Source organism: Branchiostoma floridae, chromosome 4, assembly GCF_000003815.2.
Source record: "Branchiostoma floridae strain S238N-H82 chromosome 4, Bfl_VNyyK, whole genome shotgun sequence".
NCBI lineage: Eukaryota > Metazoa > Chordata > Leptocardii > Amphioxiformes > Branchiostomatidae > Branchiostoma > Branchiostoma floridae.
In genome coordinates, this window is record NC_049982.1 from 2,619,903 (window position 1) to 2,636,724 (window position 16,822).

The 16,822-nt window shown below is 41.7% G+C and overlaps 2 protein-coding genes and 1 long non-coding RNA gene across 3 annotated transcripts in view; all 3 read left to right on the plus strand.

Moving 5' to 3' along the window:
• LOC118413874 overlaps positions 1-8,163 on the plus strand; it is a 13,249-nt gene extending 5,086 nt beyond the window's left edge. The window contains exon 2 of the mRNA XM_035817478.1: positions 6,743-8,163. Coding sequence (XP_035673371.1) covers positions 6,743-7,025 — 283 coding nt within the window. The 3' untranslated portion in view covers positions 7,026-8,163. The remainder of the gene's footprint in view (positions 1-6,742) is intronic.
• A 5,190-nt stretch (positions 8,164-13,353) lies between these two features.
• Positions 13,354-15,032, plus strand: LOC118413878. Its single transcript, XR_004830890.1, has 3 exons — positions 13,354-13,479; positions 13,804-13,923; positions 14,919-15,032. It is a non-coding gene; the product is annotated as an uncharacterized LOC118413878 (long non-coding RNA).
• Positions 15,033-15,300: 268 nt separating this feature from the next.
• Positions 15,301-16,822, plus strand: part of LOC118412991 (fibropellin-1-like) — a gene marked incomplete at its 3' end in the record, with an annotated part of 15,455 nt that continues 13,933 nt past the window's right edge. Inside the window, exons 1-2 of the mRNA XM_035816087.1 lie at positions 15,301-15,361; positions 15,739-15,801. Coding sequence (XP_035671980.1) covers positions 15,301-15,361; positions 15,739-15,801 — 124 coding nt within the window. The remainder of the gene's footprint in view (positions 15,362-15,738; positions 15,802-16,822) is intronic.

Here is a 16,822-nt window from a genome sequence, read left to right on the forward strand (position 1 = left end):
ATCACTTCTTTCTTTCTTTCTTTCTTTCTTTCTTTATTGACGATGAGACAAATCATTACAAGGGTCTGCCTAGGTAGCTAGGGCTGGTAGCGGCAGAACCTACAAAAATGTGGACGAACATACAAAGTATTCATGACAAAAAAAAACCAATACAATATAATGCATTTAGCTTTAACGTCTTTAAAATCTATAGATATGCATGATTTTATCTTGGTATGAGTACATATAATGGTTAACTCCCTAAAGTCGGCTATGCTGTGATAATCCGTGTAGTGTATCATACCACCTGCCAATCAATAGATACATAGATTATGTCTCATGAAAATGCATGAGAAAATACCAACGTCGGCGACTTAGATTTCTCAGGGCTTCCAAGAATTCGCGCTGAAGTATCATGACGCATTGCCTCCGCTGCCAGCCAGACACAGAGCGGCCGTTAAAAAGCCGTTACAGATCGCCCAAGATCTGATGGTGCTTTTCACTGAGCATAGCAACCATTGATGGGTGACCAACGCAGGGACAGGTGGCTTACGGGCGCCAACAATAGGTCCTGAGGCATTCAACAAGATAGTGTAACTGTAACACACCTACGCCTATGGTCAGATTCAAATCCGGATGTAACGTGAAAAGGCGTACTAAAATGCTCCCGGGCACCAGGTTGATCTTTCTATGTCTTGAATTTAATCTTATAGATATCTTTTGGTGAACTACGTTTTTTTTTCGCTTAGGATTTGAAAATTAACCAGTACGTCAAATTAGTTGCCGACAGAACTGTCGGATTTCTTTATGATGCAAATTTGATAAAGACAATTTTGAGATGCTAACACAAATAGAAATATAACCTAATACAGTACACAATGAACATGTATCTCTTTGTTTCGCAAATTGGCTTGATTCTCTAATCAACTGTACATGTGATACTTAGACGCAGACAGAAATCCTCGCCGCTTCTTACCGAATATCACAGGGAATTCCACTTGTACGTCACTCGAAGGCGTCGCCTTCGCCGCGTCTGTAAGAGCTTATTCCTACTTGCCAACCGCATCACACGAAGCTCCTTGTTTAATCCCTTTAAAGGTGATTCTACTCACGGCTACGACCAAGATCAAGACTTGGCTTAGTCTTTGATGTTCAGGATGGACTGCTAATAAGCGTACAGAATCTTCTAAAGAATAGCTTTACACCCAGATCCTGAGACAGATCTCCTGCAGTCTGCACTAACAGCGCATAAGGCTAGCGATCCCACGCGGGGGACAAGGACAAAGCTATGAGAAACAATGAAAGAAGCCAGCACCAATTTAGCTTGAGTATCAGGTGATTTTTTTTTCTGAGGAAATGTCTGTTATATGGAGGCGGCCCACAAGAAACTTATGAGTACAATAACGAATATGTCTTTAAAAACCCATTTTATACATGATGGTAATGGTAATAATATCAAACTCTCGCAAAAGAACTGAGCTAATGTAGCTTCTTTTATTATAAGAACATTTCATAGGATCAATCTTGCCCAATTTTGGTTAGCACTTTCTTGCCGATATTTGCTACTTCTAAAGAGTAGTTACGAAGTAGAATTTGAAAAGTAAAATGTTGCTGACCGAGACATTACCTTATGCATTTTTCTTGATGATCTACTTCTATGAATTATAGATAAAGCTGCCGTGGTTGTAGCATCCTTCACCTGCCCCAAATGTTATCTATCATCAAAACGAAACTAATTCGACAGATCTATTTTCACTCTGTCCGGTCAACAGCTTACATTGTGTTTATCTGATTGACCCGTGGGTGGTATAGATACGACAACCAGATAAGCCAGCACTAAGACAAGGCTGAACCTTCTTAAGATTCATCCTACATATTAGTTTCTTACACTGTCCTTGAATTATCTTGATTAGGCTAAGGTCCCATTTACAAACCGGGCCCCGGCCGTCATGTTTGCGGAAACGAAAAATAAAATCTAGGAATCTAGGAATATACGCAAATTATGCTCATGAGTATTTTCTTACGTTCCGTGTGTTTTGTTGCCTTTTATATCATATTTTTCGTTTTCGAAAGCCACCCTATCGGACCGCCGGTGTAGAATTTGGCCCCAAGCCTTACCCAGCAGCTTACCTACATGTTGATCTGAATTGCTAATCTTTAAGGCAGAAAGAATGTGACATTTTTTGTACTCTTAAATCAAAGTCTAAGCTGACATCACCGAAATAGGTAGTACTATCTTTCAGACAACTCCATTTATTTATTCATTGATTGATCTTGTGGTGCAGTCCTTTCAGTCTAGGAGACTGATTTCCAAGGGAGCCCCATAAAACCGGCAAGTAGTGGTGCGTACCTAAAGTCATATTCAGGTTCAGGTCCTCATTCAGGTCCAGCAGTTCAGGTTCAGAAAGTCCGGACCTGAACCAATCATTGCATATTATGTGCGCTAGAAAGTTTTCTTTTTTGAGGGGGAGGGGGGATGGTGCATACAAATTTGCATCTTAGCATGAATTGAAATGCAATGTGAAAATACATGCAAATCATATACAGCCAATGTAAACACATAATGTTTGTTGTCTTTTTCCAGTGCAAATACGTGACAGATAGCTTTTTGCAAGTCCGGACTTGGCTCCAGACATTTAGGTTTTTTTTTGGACTTGGACCTAAACATTTTTAGGTCCAATTCCAAGTCCGGGCTTTAGGTACGCACCACTACCGGCTCTTCGCACGGAGAGCGGACGCCCACATGTTGTATTGATCTGCAGCACAGTTTCAGGAGCGTGAGAGCCTAATTGTGATCAATCACCTGTGAGGAAACTGAATCTCCAAACGGCCATGGAATCACGTTAGGGAACTTACCACTGGCATTGATGACTCAGAGGGGGCAATCGTGCTGGTATGAGATGGTCTCATAACGTATCAGCGTAGTGAAACCTCACTCGTGTCTTGGTTACTGACTCTGTCTTGTTAAAAAGCGTTGTCTGCACACCAACCAAGACAGAAAATGAAACTAAAAAATGCGTTTACATTTGCGTGGGATTGACTCTAATTCCATTTCACTCAAACTCGCACCGACAGTTTGACTAAATACCAACAGTTGTTCATGGACCGCAATTACTTTCGCGACGCTGCCGTCGTTTCTATCTCTCTCCGGCTACCGTGTAATACTACTCCGGATCCATTCTGTTATGTTAAACGAATATAGATATATTCCCTTTCAGCAGCTTCCATGCCTGGACTACAAACGTAAATTAACTCGTCCACTGGTCGTCCATTAATACGACGGCATGGCTCATGAGAACTCGTTGGACTGAAAATAAGCGAACGCATCTGAAGAAAAAGCAAATCTAACAGAACCCTCAAATTACCGACTTTACTTTGGCCTCCAATCACCCCAAAGTGTCTGCTGTCCATTCCGATAACTACGGCCGATCAGTCTTTTACATCTGCGTATGCTTTCTAGGAAACACCATGAATTAACAAAGAAGTCTAAAATAGCAACAACGCTTGCTGAAATAATATTATCGAAAATGCTACAAGAGTTCTGCCTCATGACCTGCGCCTCTGATGAACGTTTTCAGTTCGTCTCTCCTAACGTTGTTCTGGAGGCCTGATGACTCATAGTTTATTGGACGTTGAACTCGATGCTTTTACCCAACGCTGTTTGGTTCACTGCCACAACCCCCTTAAGCAAATTTCCAGGCGGCTGTACAAAGAAGAAAATATTCAGCTTTTTTTGTCGGGGCAGGCCGAGGTCATAATGTCAAAAACTGCATTCAAAGTTACTCAGTGGCGTCAGAAAGCTAAAAGCTGCAGCAGGCAGACCTGTGCAGAGTAACAAGATCAGAAGACGGGATGTACTAACCACAAAGCGGCTTACATTCTACAGACCCTTTTCAGAAACGACGCCTTAAGCTCAAAGATTTGATGTGGGGTAAATTTGCGACCGACGTTATCGGCAAACAAAACCCGAAGGAGATCAGATGCAGGGAAAGCCTATATCGGGTATATTCTGTAGGATCAGGATAACGAGATGTGATTTGATTGTGTCTAAAATTAAGAACTGAGACACCGTTTGACGTTGAGAATTAAGCCTCTTTTCGTCATGGATATCGGCTTAGGACGGGCGTCGGTTTTCCGGCTTTGAGACGGTAAAGGTCTTTTTTTTATATACAGCATTCCTTTATTATCTGTCTTGGCCTTTTAGATCGTAGTATTCTGAATAAACCACCATAGAAAAAATCGAAAGTTTCTGAATGAATTCGTATAAAGAATATCACCCCACGACCCCGGAAGCAGCCTTCCAAGGCTCTGCCCATGACTTTTCCATGAGTATTGTCCCACCTTCTGTGGCAGCACTTGAGTTTGATGGTAGAAAATCGTCTCCGAGATCGTTAAAATGCCATTTCCGGCCATTCGGGTGGTGATAATAGCCTGAATTGAGAATTGTACCGCCCTTTCGTGCACACAGATCGATACATATGTGCCAAAGGTGTAGCCAACATGAATGCAAAGCCGTAGAAAAGATGTGAATTTGTGTCGGCATCTGGTTACGATTGTTGAACACTAAAGTCAGATGGCATCCAAAAAAAAAAATGTATTCCCACACTAATTCAACATGAATGTATCAACTTCAGTACTTGTATCATTCGTTTCTAGAATTGTGAAAAAGACAAAGACAAACAAAATGCAACTGTTTGTCCCGTTTGAAAATGTAAGTATTATAGGTTTGAGGAACTGTATAAACAAGCATCTCCATACTATCAGTTCTACCGATGCAATATTGGTCTCATTCACGTCTAAATGGAATACATTACCATGTATATTTAATATGATTTGAAACAAGAAATGGACGTGTTAAATTTGAATCTGTTAGCATTAAAGTGCTTCGACTAAAATCCTTGTGGCTGGGAAAAACACATGGATGAAGTTTTTTTTTAATCTGTAGTCTGACAATCTTCAGCTTCAGGAGCAGTCCTTAAGGCCGCTGACGTAGTTAGCTGAAGTGGTTAAGTTTAGACGATCAGGTTATAATAAAAATAGTAAAAACTGAAGCAGCTGGGAATGGTTTCGGACTCTTTTTGCATTATAGCCGAACGCTCTACCAGTTATGCGACGCCACGAATACAGTCTCTCTCCGGTCCGTGGCTAAGCATGGTGGTTTCTGCAGGTCATTGCCCATACCTGTAAAGTCCGGAAAGCACGTAAGCCTCAAAAATGACGCACGAAACATATTCACAGTAATCCACATTCCAAATTTGTAGAGCGGTTGAAAGGTACCTTTTTGGGGGGCCGTGTACCTTGTAGACACAGTTGAAACAATCAATTTATTCCACCCCCTCGACAATAAAGGACGTTATTAATTAGGATTTTAATATAGATATTGACCGAAAGCGGCCGTATGTATACTAATGCTATTCTTCATTGCACCCCAACTGTAAGACGTCTTTAACAGAATCAATGTTATATCAAAAGATCTTTTTTCTTCACATTTTATCGCCGGACATCAGGAATCAAAAGATTTACAAAGCGTAGATCTCTAAAGGAAACGACCTTCTTTTGCACGGTTTCTGACGCACGTTACCATGGCAACTGTGTATCCAAGGATCATGTCGGCAATGCCAGTGTAAGCACCTTAACCAGTAGACCCCCCACTAAAGACACAAAGTAGGTCCTGTACATGTGCCGAGGAATTAGATGTTGATCTTTTCGCGTGCGTCAAACATAATCGCCTTTTGATGGTAATCGGACAGAATCGTACTTTTAGCGGGCTTTAAGGCAGCATTGTGATATTTGCTTGTCAGCGGATGCCGACTAGTCACAGCTCGGTTGCCTGTACCGTTTGCTGGGCGGAACTGTAGCTGGGGCGTAAAGCTGCCACGCTGCCAGTCGTCTAGATAATGGGCTACATGTACATAAAAAATAACAATTTACGGAAGCCTTAAGTCCTGCATTTTCAATGTCTTGAATTCTTCTGCAATATTTGCTTTTGTTGAAAAAAAAAAAAGATATCTTAGCCGTCGGTCAGTGATTTAAAAAAAGCCTTAGCCTTTAACATACTTTCTAGTTGGCTATAGGGGAAATTTGGTATCACCATATGGCAGCATTTGAGACAAACTGGCAAAGAGAATATTGTTCACCTAGATTGGCTCTCGTGGGGTATGATCAACTATTCACATTATTTTACACTCATAGTCGGAAGCCTTGCTGGAGGCTATAAGAACACGTCTTTACAATCTATGGCACTGACGGACAATATCAGGGGCACTGTAATGAGAAAAGTCAGGAATAATGTGGTATTTTCTTATTTAAAGTCTAAGCTGATATGGACGAAAATTCGTAGTACTGTATAGTTCAGGCAACTCCATAGGACCAGCATGATATACTCTCTAGCTCTTGGCACCAAGAACGGGCGCCCACGTGCCGTACGGATCTACACCAGGGTTTCGGGAGCGTGGGACTCCAGGCTAATAGTGATCAATCACAAACGGTTTTGTACACGTCGCGTAGGAATCACTATTGAAGACTCCCTGTCAAGGCCTAAATAAGCCGAATCAGCTCTTCTTCTTCGTCGTGTTTAGGTGGTCACCATCATCTTGTTGATGTTTCTGCAACACTTAACACGGGTGCTGGTACAGAAGAATGTCTGTTGTAGCTTCAGGTAATGTCTTGTGGGTCACTGTTTAGATTAGCCACCTTAGCTGTAAACTATCCAGTCGGAAACATCAACATGTTACTTAAACCACGTTTTTGTTCCTAATTTCAGATCCCCAAACTTTGACGTCCTGTATCAGCCCAGAGACCCAGCCACACGGGACGACCTCCGCCGGCTCTACGGCGTGCTGCGACAGATCCTCTCCCCGGCCCAACATGGCGGCCCCTTCGCTTCCGGGTCGAAGGTCAGACGGACCGGCTTGACGGATGTGACGCTGCTGAACGAGCGACATGGCGACCTGAACGAGCGCGCACGCGTGGCCTGGCTCCGTTTCCTGCTGGGAGGGATCGACCCGGACGCAAGCGAGGCTCTCGCCAGCGAAGAAGAGGATTAAGATAACAATACAGGTTTCGCTATCGCAAACCTGTAATGACCAAAACAAAGACCAACTTGTTGCAGTGATAATTCAACATTTCCCTTAATACCAAAGAATCTCCCCAAATTCTATCAATCGGTCTAAAATCTAATCAGAACATCATTTTTTGAATATGCACTTTTGCGTACTTATATAAGAATCAATTCCAGTGTTTTGGGAAGTGTTGAATTGTCGGCAACTAAGACGAGCACACAATATTGGAGATAAGAAATATATAAAATGGAATGATATGAGTTAATGGAATTCTATATTTTCACCTTGCTGATACATGCATATATATCTCGTTGAGCGAGATTAATAAATGTGTTGAGTAGTAGTTGTAAGATACACAATTCCGCACTGATAGCACACCGTTAGCACTGTTTATCTATTTTAAGAACATTAAAATTCTGTGTCACTGGGCAGTTAACGTTAACATCGCTAGGAAAATACAACGACTGCGAGATCGCTAGCACTCAGCATTCAGACAGCTTTGTATCCCTAAAATCAATTTTTACATTTAAAATCAGAATACATATTTGGAACTCACAATAACCAAATGAAAACCACCAATTGGCCTCAATGTTTACGCTTCCAGCAATAAAGTGACGTCTGAGGGTTTACTAGTATATACAGATTGTGTCAGTACAAGAAAAAAAGTTTCTTTATTGCACATTCTTTATATCCACCAATGTTTCGGTTACCGTCTGTCACTTTCCTCAGGTCATCGAAACGCCAGTGCTAATAGAACACCAGGCATGGGATTGTGTAACAAAAAGAGTCTCTTACCAAGCATTTGAAACTATTCACTGACCAGAAGTTAAATAGCTTCTATCTACATTGTACCATGTTCTGTGTTGGCCGCATCAACCAGGCTGTTTAAAGAACATCAATTCTCATTAGTGCACGTTGCATATATGACCCTGCACGAATACGCATACGCGTGAAACATGTAAAAGTGCAGAAAGCTGGATGAATACCATCGCTACTCGTAACAGCCCGACATGTTGAAGCTCCGAAAGCGCCACCAAGCGGTATTTAGTAGAACTGTACCCACCTGTTGGGACATGAATTTTGTGTGAAGCGAGATGAAATAAAGGCACGCCCGTGACATGGATTCTGTGTTGTGTGTCCGTGATTTTGCTATTATCAAACGAAGTGTAGCTATATGAGTCTAGCCGGTGGTCTGATTTGATATGGCAAGGATCAGACCCAATCACCTACACAAATACAATGAACTGGTCTCCACCACGCTTCTCGCGTTAACCAGTTACAACGTCAAAAATCGACAGTAACCTTTGCTTTCCAATACCGACACGCCTACCAAATATCATCACAATCCATCCAGAATTTCTTAAGTTATCTATTCATTATGAAACACAAACAGAGACACCCAAGACGTGATGGCAATAACTTACAAATTAGCATTCTCTTCAGACATTATAATCATTATGGCTCTTTGACATCTCTCATGACAACCTGTCGTGCTAAATTCTAAGAGTACCCCCCCCCCCCCCATATGACAGAATAGGCATCTGCGAATGCAACGTACAAATTAAGTAAATCATATCAATTCAGCCTAACCAACAGTAGAAGAGCAGTCCCAAATAATGCATGTTGTGCATCCAAGTGCATGCCCGACCTTTAACATGGAATTATCATTGTTTTAAAAAGAGGGAAGAGACATGTTAACAATAGTTTTAGTAATAGTATAGCTCTAAATAGTTTTTATCCAACTGTTTGATTGTAGCACTACTTGGGATAGTATCTAGTCTTTAGTATCCCATGCAATACTATTGAACCACTGCATTTAGCCCATATGGGCAGGGATGTGCAAAAATGAAAATAAAGATTAATTAGTGTACAATGACTTCACGATTTCGACATGATACACAATGTGTTCACACTCTCACAACTTGGTGAGTTTGAAATATAATAGTGTACACAAAGTCCACTGTTGTACAAATGTACCTTAATTAGTCTGTTCAGAAAACCTATCACATACATGTGTACGCATTCAACCCCTAGCCTAGAGATTGCTATACTAAAACACTGATACGCAAACTAACCGTTACCCGGAAGCCTGACCTCGTCAGAGGAAACTTCCCAACAGGAAGCTGAGTTGCCTATCACTGACGGTCAGCTGTGGGTATTTTAGAAACTGCTGTACAGAGAATAAAGCTAAACTCAGCGTGCGGTAAAATCTTAAATGGGGACGTTTCTGCTTTCGGTTGTCGCTGTGGTCGTCCTGTCGGCCCTGGCAGCAGGTAGGTTATTATTATCTTTACTCTCCGTGGACTTAAGAGTAGAAACAGGCAACACTAAGAGGAATGTTGTATATAATGGCACCCATAAAGTTTTTTTTGTTTGTTTATTAGCGAAGTAAGTCGATGAAGTATGCCATTTCTTTAGTACAGTTAATGAATGAATGAATGAATGAATGGATGAATGAATGAATGAATGAATGGATGGATGAATGAATGAATGAATGAATGAATGAATGAATGAATGAATGGTTTGTACAGGGTTCTTAGAGTTCAAAAGTTCAAAGTTCAAAGTTCAACTCCACTTGACGCAGGAGAGATGAAACACGTCATTTCCTGGGACGGTTGGGACTTCTACAAGGTCCGCGCCGCAGGGGCCATGACGAACGCCAACGTCAAGGCCACGTGCGAGGCGGCGGGGATGCGGTACCCGTGCTACGGCGGGAACTAGACGTGTTACGGCTGGGCGACAGGCTGCATCAGTGTGAACAGTTTCACCTACGACTGCCGAATTCCGCTCGACTTTTTCTACGTCCTGTGCGGGCCTCCGTTCGGGAGGTATTTCACTACATTTCGTTTTTTTTTTTTTTTTTTTTTACATATTTTGCTACGCATTTATGATTTGTTATCGTACTCTTGATTTGTTATTATCCCATTAGATAACTTCATTTATGTTACTTTATATTATCTTGCTGTTAATCATTTAATTGCCACTTATTTATGATTTGTTTCTCACTTCAAAATTATTACATTCGAATTGTGTTTAGTATCTGTTAGGAGGAGGGCCTGTATAAGCCAATTTTTTAGCTTCTTCGAATTCCTCTCTCCAGCACGGTTTTTATATATTATAATTACTTTGTGTATTTCCTTAATAAAGAGACTCTTTTTACACAACCATTACTTTATTCTCACTGACGTTTTGGTGACTGTCTGTCACCTTCCTCAGGGCAATTCTGACTGGTTCACATGGTACTGCAGGAAAGGTGTCGCTGCTCACAGTTGAGATGCGGTCACAAAATGTAAAGTGTTTACAGATTGCGTACAGACAAATTTATCCAAAAATATTTACAGTGCGGTCCCAAATGCAAAGGAGTGTAAAAAATCCATAATCATCGAAACATCGGTGAGAATAGAGTAAATGGTTGTGTTAAAAATTATCTTTATTCAGTGACGTACCAACCTGATGAAACAATTAAAAAAAAATGAAATCCAGGTATTGCGGTCCTCTGGGGGACATGTTCGTGTACCTGCCGGACGTGTTTGACGATGATGGCGCCTGCGGGTACTCCTGGTGTTTCTCCGGAGCAAAGAAACAGGACAAGTTCGCTCTTTGTGCAGGTAAATAATGTCATAAAGCAACTATTTCATAGGTGTGTGTCGTTATTAGACACGTACATGATAAAAAATTAAGTATTTTATGACACGACCAGGAAATACTTGTAAAAGATTACCATTATAACTTTTTAAAATATTTCTCGAAATATGTTTTTTTGGGTATCATAGGTTTGTGCAATGTTTCTTGATAAGGGCACAAGAAGAATTGCTAAAATGAAAATTGCCATGCTAGTCGTGGATCTCTATAGGCTCAAAAAGTTTTAAAAATGAGTCTATAAACATTTGATGTAGTGTAGCATAATTGGTGAACATACAAAAAGTAACCTATCAAGATTTAACATAAAGGAAATTGGGCTCCTAAGTATTTCAGCCAATCAAAAATATTGGAAACCTTTCACCAATCCCGGGCACAGCCATCGTATGAACAGGTTCGACACACTTACTTTACTCCTCCCCACCAACAGTCGCGTTGGGCACGTGTGCGAGCAACCCCTGTACCAACGGCAGCACCTGCCTGGACCTGCCGGAAGGACACACCTGCGTGTGCGCACCTGGATACGGCGGCAACACCTGCGAAACAGGTGGGGGTAAAGCCGGAAATAATAATAATCAGGTTGGACAGTAGCGTAATGACAAACGGTTACAAGCAAGTCGGATACATCACTGGTTGAGCAAAAGGACACTCCAATGTCCTGGATTTAAAATCCGAAATCTTCTGAAATATTTATTCAGTATATCACTTCGCAGGCGTGAAACAACAAAGTCTGAATTATGATTATGTTATCATGATAGTTAAGGTGTTTATCATCTAAGTAAGGTCTAAACTTCAACTGTTGCGTACTTATGTCCGCTGATTTACTGTTTAAACCCTTGTGTTAGATTGCGTGTGTCTGAAGCATTAACCCGATCGTGACGCACAACGTATTGTGACTTACTTTAAAAACCTATATTGCAGATATCGACGAGTGCACAAGCGCCCCCTGTCAGAATGGAGCTACATGCCATGATGAATTGAACCAGTACACCTGCCAGTGCGCAGCTGGTTACACCGGACTACAATGTGAAATAGGTAATTCTCCACTTTTGTGATTTGAGATTCAAGAGAACTTTATTATAGTGGTTTGGCGCAGTTAGAAAAAATGGACTACATTGCTAGCAACACATCATAATTTGGTGCAAAAGTTAGGTGTGACGGGTCGTTCAGTGTAATTATTATAACCAGCTGCTGCCTCGCCGAGTGCCTGCGAAGCTGGTGTGTTACGCCGAAGGGGGTAATATACTAGCAATATAGATACATGTACAAAAGCTGGTGTGTTACGCCGACCGGCTGTTATACTGGCTATATAGATACAGATACAGATACAGGCAGTTGAGATTTGATTTTAAAGTTAAACTTTGTACCTTTCTGTGACGACCTTGTTAAATATGAATCTAACGTTATCCACATTTTTATGTCGCAGACATCGATGAATGCGCCAGCAATCCATGTTGGGGCGGAGGGACGTGCATCGATAAGGTAGACGGCTACAGCTGCGTCTGTCCTGAAGGGTTTGCCGGGGAGACATGCAGAACAGGTTAAAGATCATACATGTCAATCTGCACATCTGCTTTTATATCCCTAAAGGCAACGTAACATGGCGCCTAATTTCCGAATAGCTTAAGGAGAGCGGATTCGAGATCGTCACTAGTTCGATTTAGCCTGAGTATCATCCTCCGTAGTAACCGCTGGCTCACGACTTTCGCTTGCTAACTTTCCTAAATCCAATCATATGTAAAAATGTAAAGCTGATGTCGGTATGATTAATAGGTAGAAAATCTGGATGAGGTAATTTAAAAGGTTTGGGCTTTGCCTTCCGTGGATATCGTGCCCTATAACAATTCACTGAGACTACGGTTTGAAAAGAGTTTGGAAGGACAAACATAGACCTTTAAAAACGGTTTGAGTCTACGTCCAATGTCTTCATGGTGTTCTGTTAACTGATACCAAAATTATGTCTCTTCTGTCAGTTGCGTACGCCGACGGCTGCCTGATGTTCTCCTCCGACGCCGTCTCCTACCCCGAAGCGAGCCAGGAGTGCCAGAACAGGGGAGGGCACCTGGTGGATGTGAAGGAGGCCGAGCTGCAGCGTCTCATCGCTGATAGCATCCCTACCGGAAGTGACGTGTCCCCGTGGATCGGACTGAAGATGTCACCCGGGGTGATGACGTATGCAGACGGATCCGGCGTCTCAGGTTTGGCACTGCCTAGATATTTTAAGCTACTAACATAATATTTCATCTATGTTATTCATTTATAATATCGGGTCGGACGTAGATCAACCTCTTCCCAATTCACGGTTCCTGGGAATTGTGGGTAATATGTCAAAAAAGGTGCAGGCCATTAACTTGCTAACTCGTCTGGAACATTGTCCTGATTTGCATAGCAATTGTCCAAACGTACATTTTTGTTAAGTCTCAGGGGCCCTTACCTTTGACATATTGCCCACAAGTCATATCAGATACTATTTGGATTGTAAACGTACGTATATCTTGTAGCTTTTTGCATAAGCTGATTCTGACTACAATGATTATTAAGAAGAATTGCGTTCCATCAGTAACTAGGATGAGTGATGAGTCTTTTTACAGTGGGACAACCGTCATACTTGTGGATAAAACTGAAGAGAACTGATCATCTTAAACCGACTACCTTGATATGTTAACTCCAGATCAGGTAGAATGGTCCGCCGGTGGACCGCCGACGTCCTGTGACGTGTGTGTGTACCTGGACAGCGCGGATGGCTATTCGGCTAAAACCGACTCCTGTACGGAACCACATCACTACGTCTGTCAGTCTGGTAAGATGACTCTGAATATACTCCACTTTTTTATCATTTCGACATGAAACAGGTAATATCAAAGTGGCCGATGAAATGTATAGTATAGAATACTTTTCTTTCGGGCAAAATCATCCTACTGTAAGGAACAACATTAAAACTTTTATTACAGTTATAAAGTTATGAACACCAGTGATGATATCATTGTTGTTGCAACTTCAACATGTAAGCGCAGTCACCGATATTTGCTGAAATGCGATTATTATTACTTTTGTCAGAAAAAAATCAACGCTGTGAAGAAAAGTTACACATGACGAATTCAATGATGTATTCTTGTCATTTCAGAGTCCAAGCCGTGCCAGCAAAACAATTGCACCAACAACGGTGTCTGCACGGCCTGCTTCAACGACTCCTACAGCTTCTGCCCCTGCCCTGACGGATACGAGGGAGACTCTTGCAATATAGGTCGTCTGTAACGTTCCTGTTTTTCTACATTAATCGTTCCATAAGACCAACAGGGTACAACTTTGTACTATAACGCTACGGTCCCTATGACATTGGTGTCCGTCTGGGTTGTTGTCCCAAATGGGCTCTGAAGCCACATATTTGTCCCTGTGAACTGTCGGATACTGCTGAGGTACCTCTGGACTGGGGTCTCCGAGATTGAAAATAATCTGAGGGGCCCGGTAGTGTCCAAAAATAGCCCGGAATCGCAGGGTGTCCCAGGGGCCACGCCCAAGAGTGCATAAAAACAGCCCATCAACTATTATGAGGAGTTGCTTTTCCGAATAAGACCGTATATTGGTAGCACAAATGTACATTCCATTCTATTATTTCGTACCATTACCTTACACAGTGTGATTATGTGGCGCAGCGGCAGCACGTTTGCCTCGTGACCGAGAGGTTGCGGATTCGAATCCGGCTGCCGTGTCACTGATCTTTTGCCCTTGGGAAAGGCAATTTATACGGCTTTCCTCACTTTACTCAGGTGAAAATGAGTACCTAGCTTCGGCTAGGGCCGTCCCTCGGATAGGACGTTAAATGGAGGTCCCGCGTGTGGGGAGAGTCAACCCCACGCACGTTAAAGAACCCACCACACATGCGATAGTGCGGTGTGAGATGGAGCAAAACCTTCTGTCTGGAGTTGGTGATTCACTTCAAATCACCCAGATGGAGGCCTGGCGAACCTCCATACCGTATCAGCCACACGAAATGGTATGTTACCCCGTAAGGGGCGGTATAACCCCGCCGTGACATGTGCGAACATGTGTGTGGCGGCTTTGAAAAGGTGTCCTTTGACACCTGTTCCGCCATACCCTCCATTGACATCGTATATGGAGAAGCCTAACAAATAAACATAAACACACAAAAAAGAGAGAGTTAAATTACAGTAATCATTTACGATTATCAAAGGTTTCTGCTGTTAATCTAAAAAAGCTGTATATTTCTGTTTTCGATAGATATTGACGAGTGCTCCTCGAGTCCTTGTCAGAACGGCGGAGTCTGCCTGAATGGTGTGAACTCCTACCATTGTTACTGTCCATTTGGTTATACAGGGGACAGCTGCCAAACAGGTACCGCTTACAGAGTCTCATAACTCATCGTGTTACTGTTCAGACGCAGTTAATGCAGTTGACAATGAATCATGGAATAACATTACGTTATTCATTAAATCCTGAGTATTGTCTTCTTGTCCGGTTTAATTTAATCGTTACATATCAATTAGATTTTGTGTTCCTAATTTCTGTTTGCTTACTGTATACTCGTCATCTATACCCTGTAGTGCCGTTGATAAAATCCTTTTTTTTTTTCTTTTCCCCTGCAGACCTGGACCTGTGCGCCATGGTTTCCTGTCCGTCTGACTGGCAGTGTCAGGACGAGGGTAGTCATTTCATCTGTCTCGGTAATTTCAATCTAAAGCTGTTGTATTTAAACTAAGTCGTATGCTCTCCCATTAAAATTTAAGGCCCCTTGTCATTACCCTATCTTGGACATAAAATACACTAAATACTCATGATTGATGTGTATATGATATTTAGATTGCTTCGATGACAAATATTAGAAATATACAAGGTCAAGAATAAACTCATACAATGAATTCATTATCGAATATTTTTTATGTATTATTATTCAAACAGTACGAATGTTCGGTTGATATTATGTATTGGTAACTGGCAGCCACGCAGAGCTATTGAATAATAAAGTGTTCCCTTGACTAGCACAGAAAAATGCCATGTACATTCGAGTAATCATGGTTCGTGTCCAAATTTTCATTTGCAGGGAGCAGCAGGGAGTACGAACCCTACCCGTGCAGCGGCGCCCCCTGTCCAGACGGCATGAACTGCAAGAAAGAGGGGTCGGCGTCTTTTTCCTGCAGAGTTGGGTGACTGATTAACTAGTCCCTGGGACCTGCCGTCATAACGGGATAAAGCAGGCAGAAATGAAAATAAAACACAATGAGAATCATTTTCAGCAGAACGTAACCAGTGGCAACAAATACAGATCATCCTATATCATTCTAACTGTAATTATTTAATTATACAGCCTCAGCTCTACACCCCCCCCCCCTCCCCCCTACTTTGCCCCTTTTGGGGTCATCTGGGGGTAACAAGAAGAAGAACTGCATATTGCTGTAAAATTGAAACTTCAGATTTGGGATTTGATACGTAGTATGGGGGCAGTGCTTCTGCGTTGATGACGAATGGAGATTATTGGGTGTAACGTTAGATATATGTAGCAATATACAGCGATATAGCGTAACATGTTTTACATATAACTTTGGTTTTAAACTATCAAGCATTAAATGGAATGATATCATGCAGTTTTGTATAGATTACCGCGTGAGCTTTGCTTGCGGTAGCCATCGTTCGATATCTTTTCTTCATCTCAAAGAACTTTGACTCACGTTATAGATTCTTTTTTGTACATTGAGAATGGAGGTTTTTAACGAAACGTCAATGCTCTAAGGCAATGTATTCACATCATGGATGTTATTTAGTTATACAGTAGACATAGTATGCCTCTTTTCTTACTGTAATTGTACCGTTGCTTTTCAACTTCATGAATCATGAACATATTTTTTTTCACAATTGCGATGTTATAATAGAAATCATCCACGTTGACACTAATTACATATGCTTTAGTTTGACGTGTCACCTGTTAAGTTTGCATGGACCAATCAGCAAGTTATGGGCAGCCGGAGATAATTTTGTGTATTTTACAAACTTCTGAAGTACCTGTGCAAACAATAAGGGTGAAGGGGTTTGTGGATACGGTAGCCTGGCCATGGGTGTATAATTGTCTACATTCGAGGAAATGTATCAATTGATACCTTATAAAGTAGCTAGTATTCTGTATTTAAACT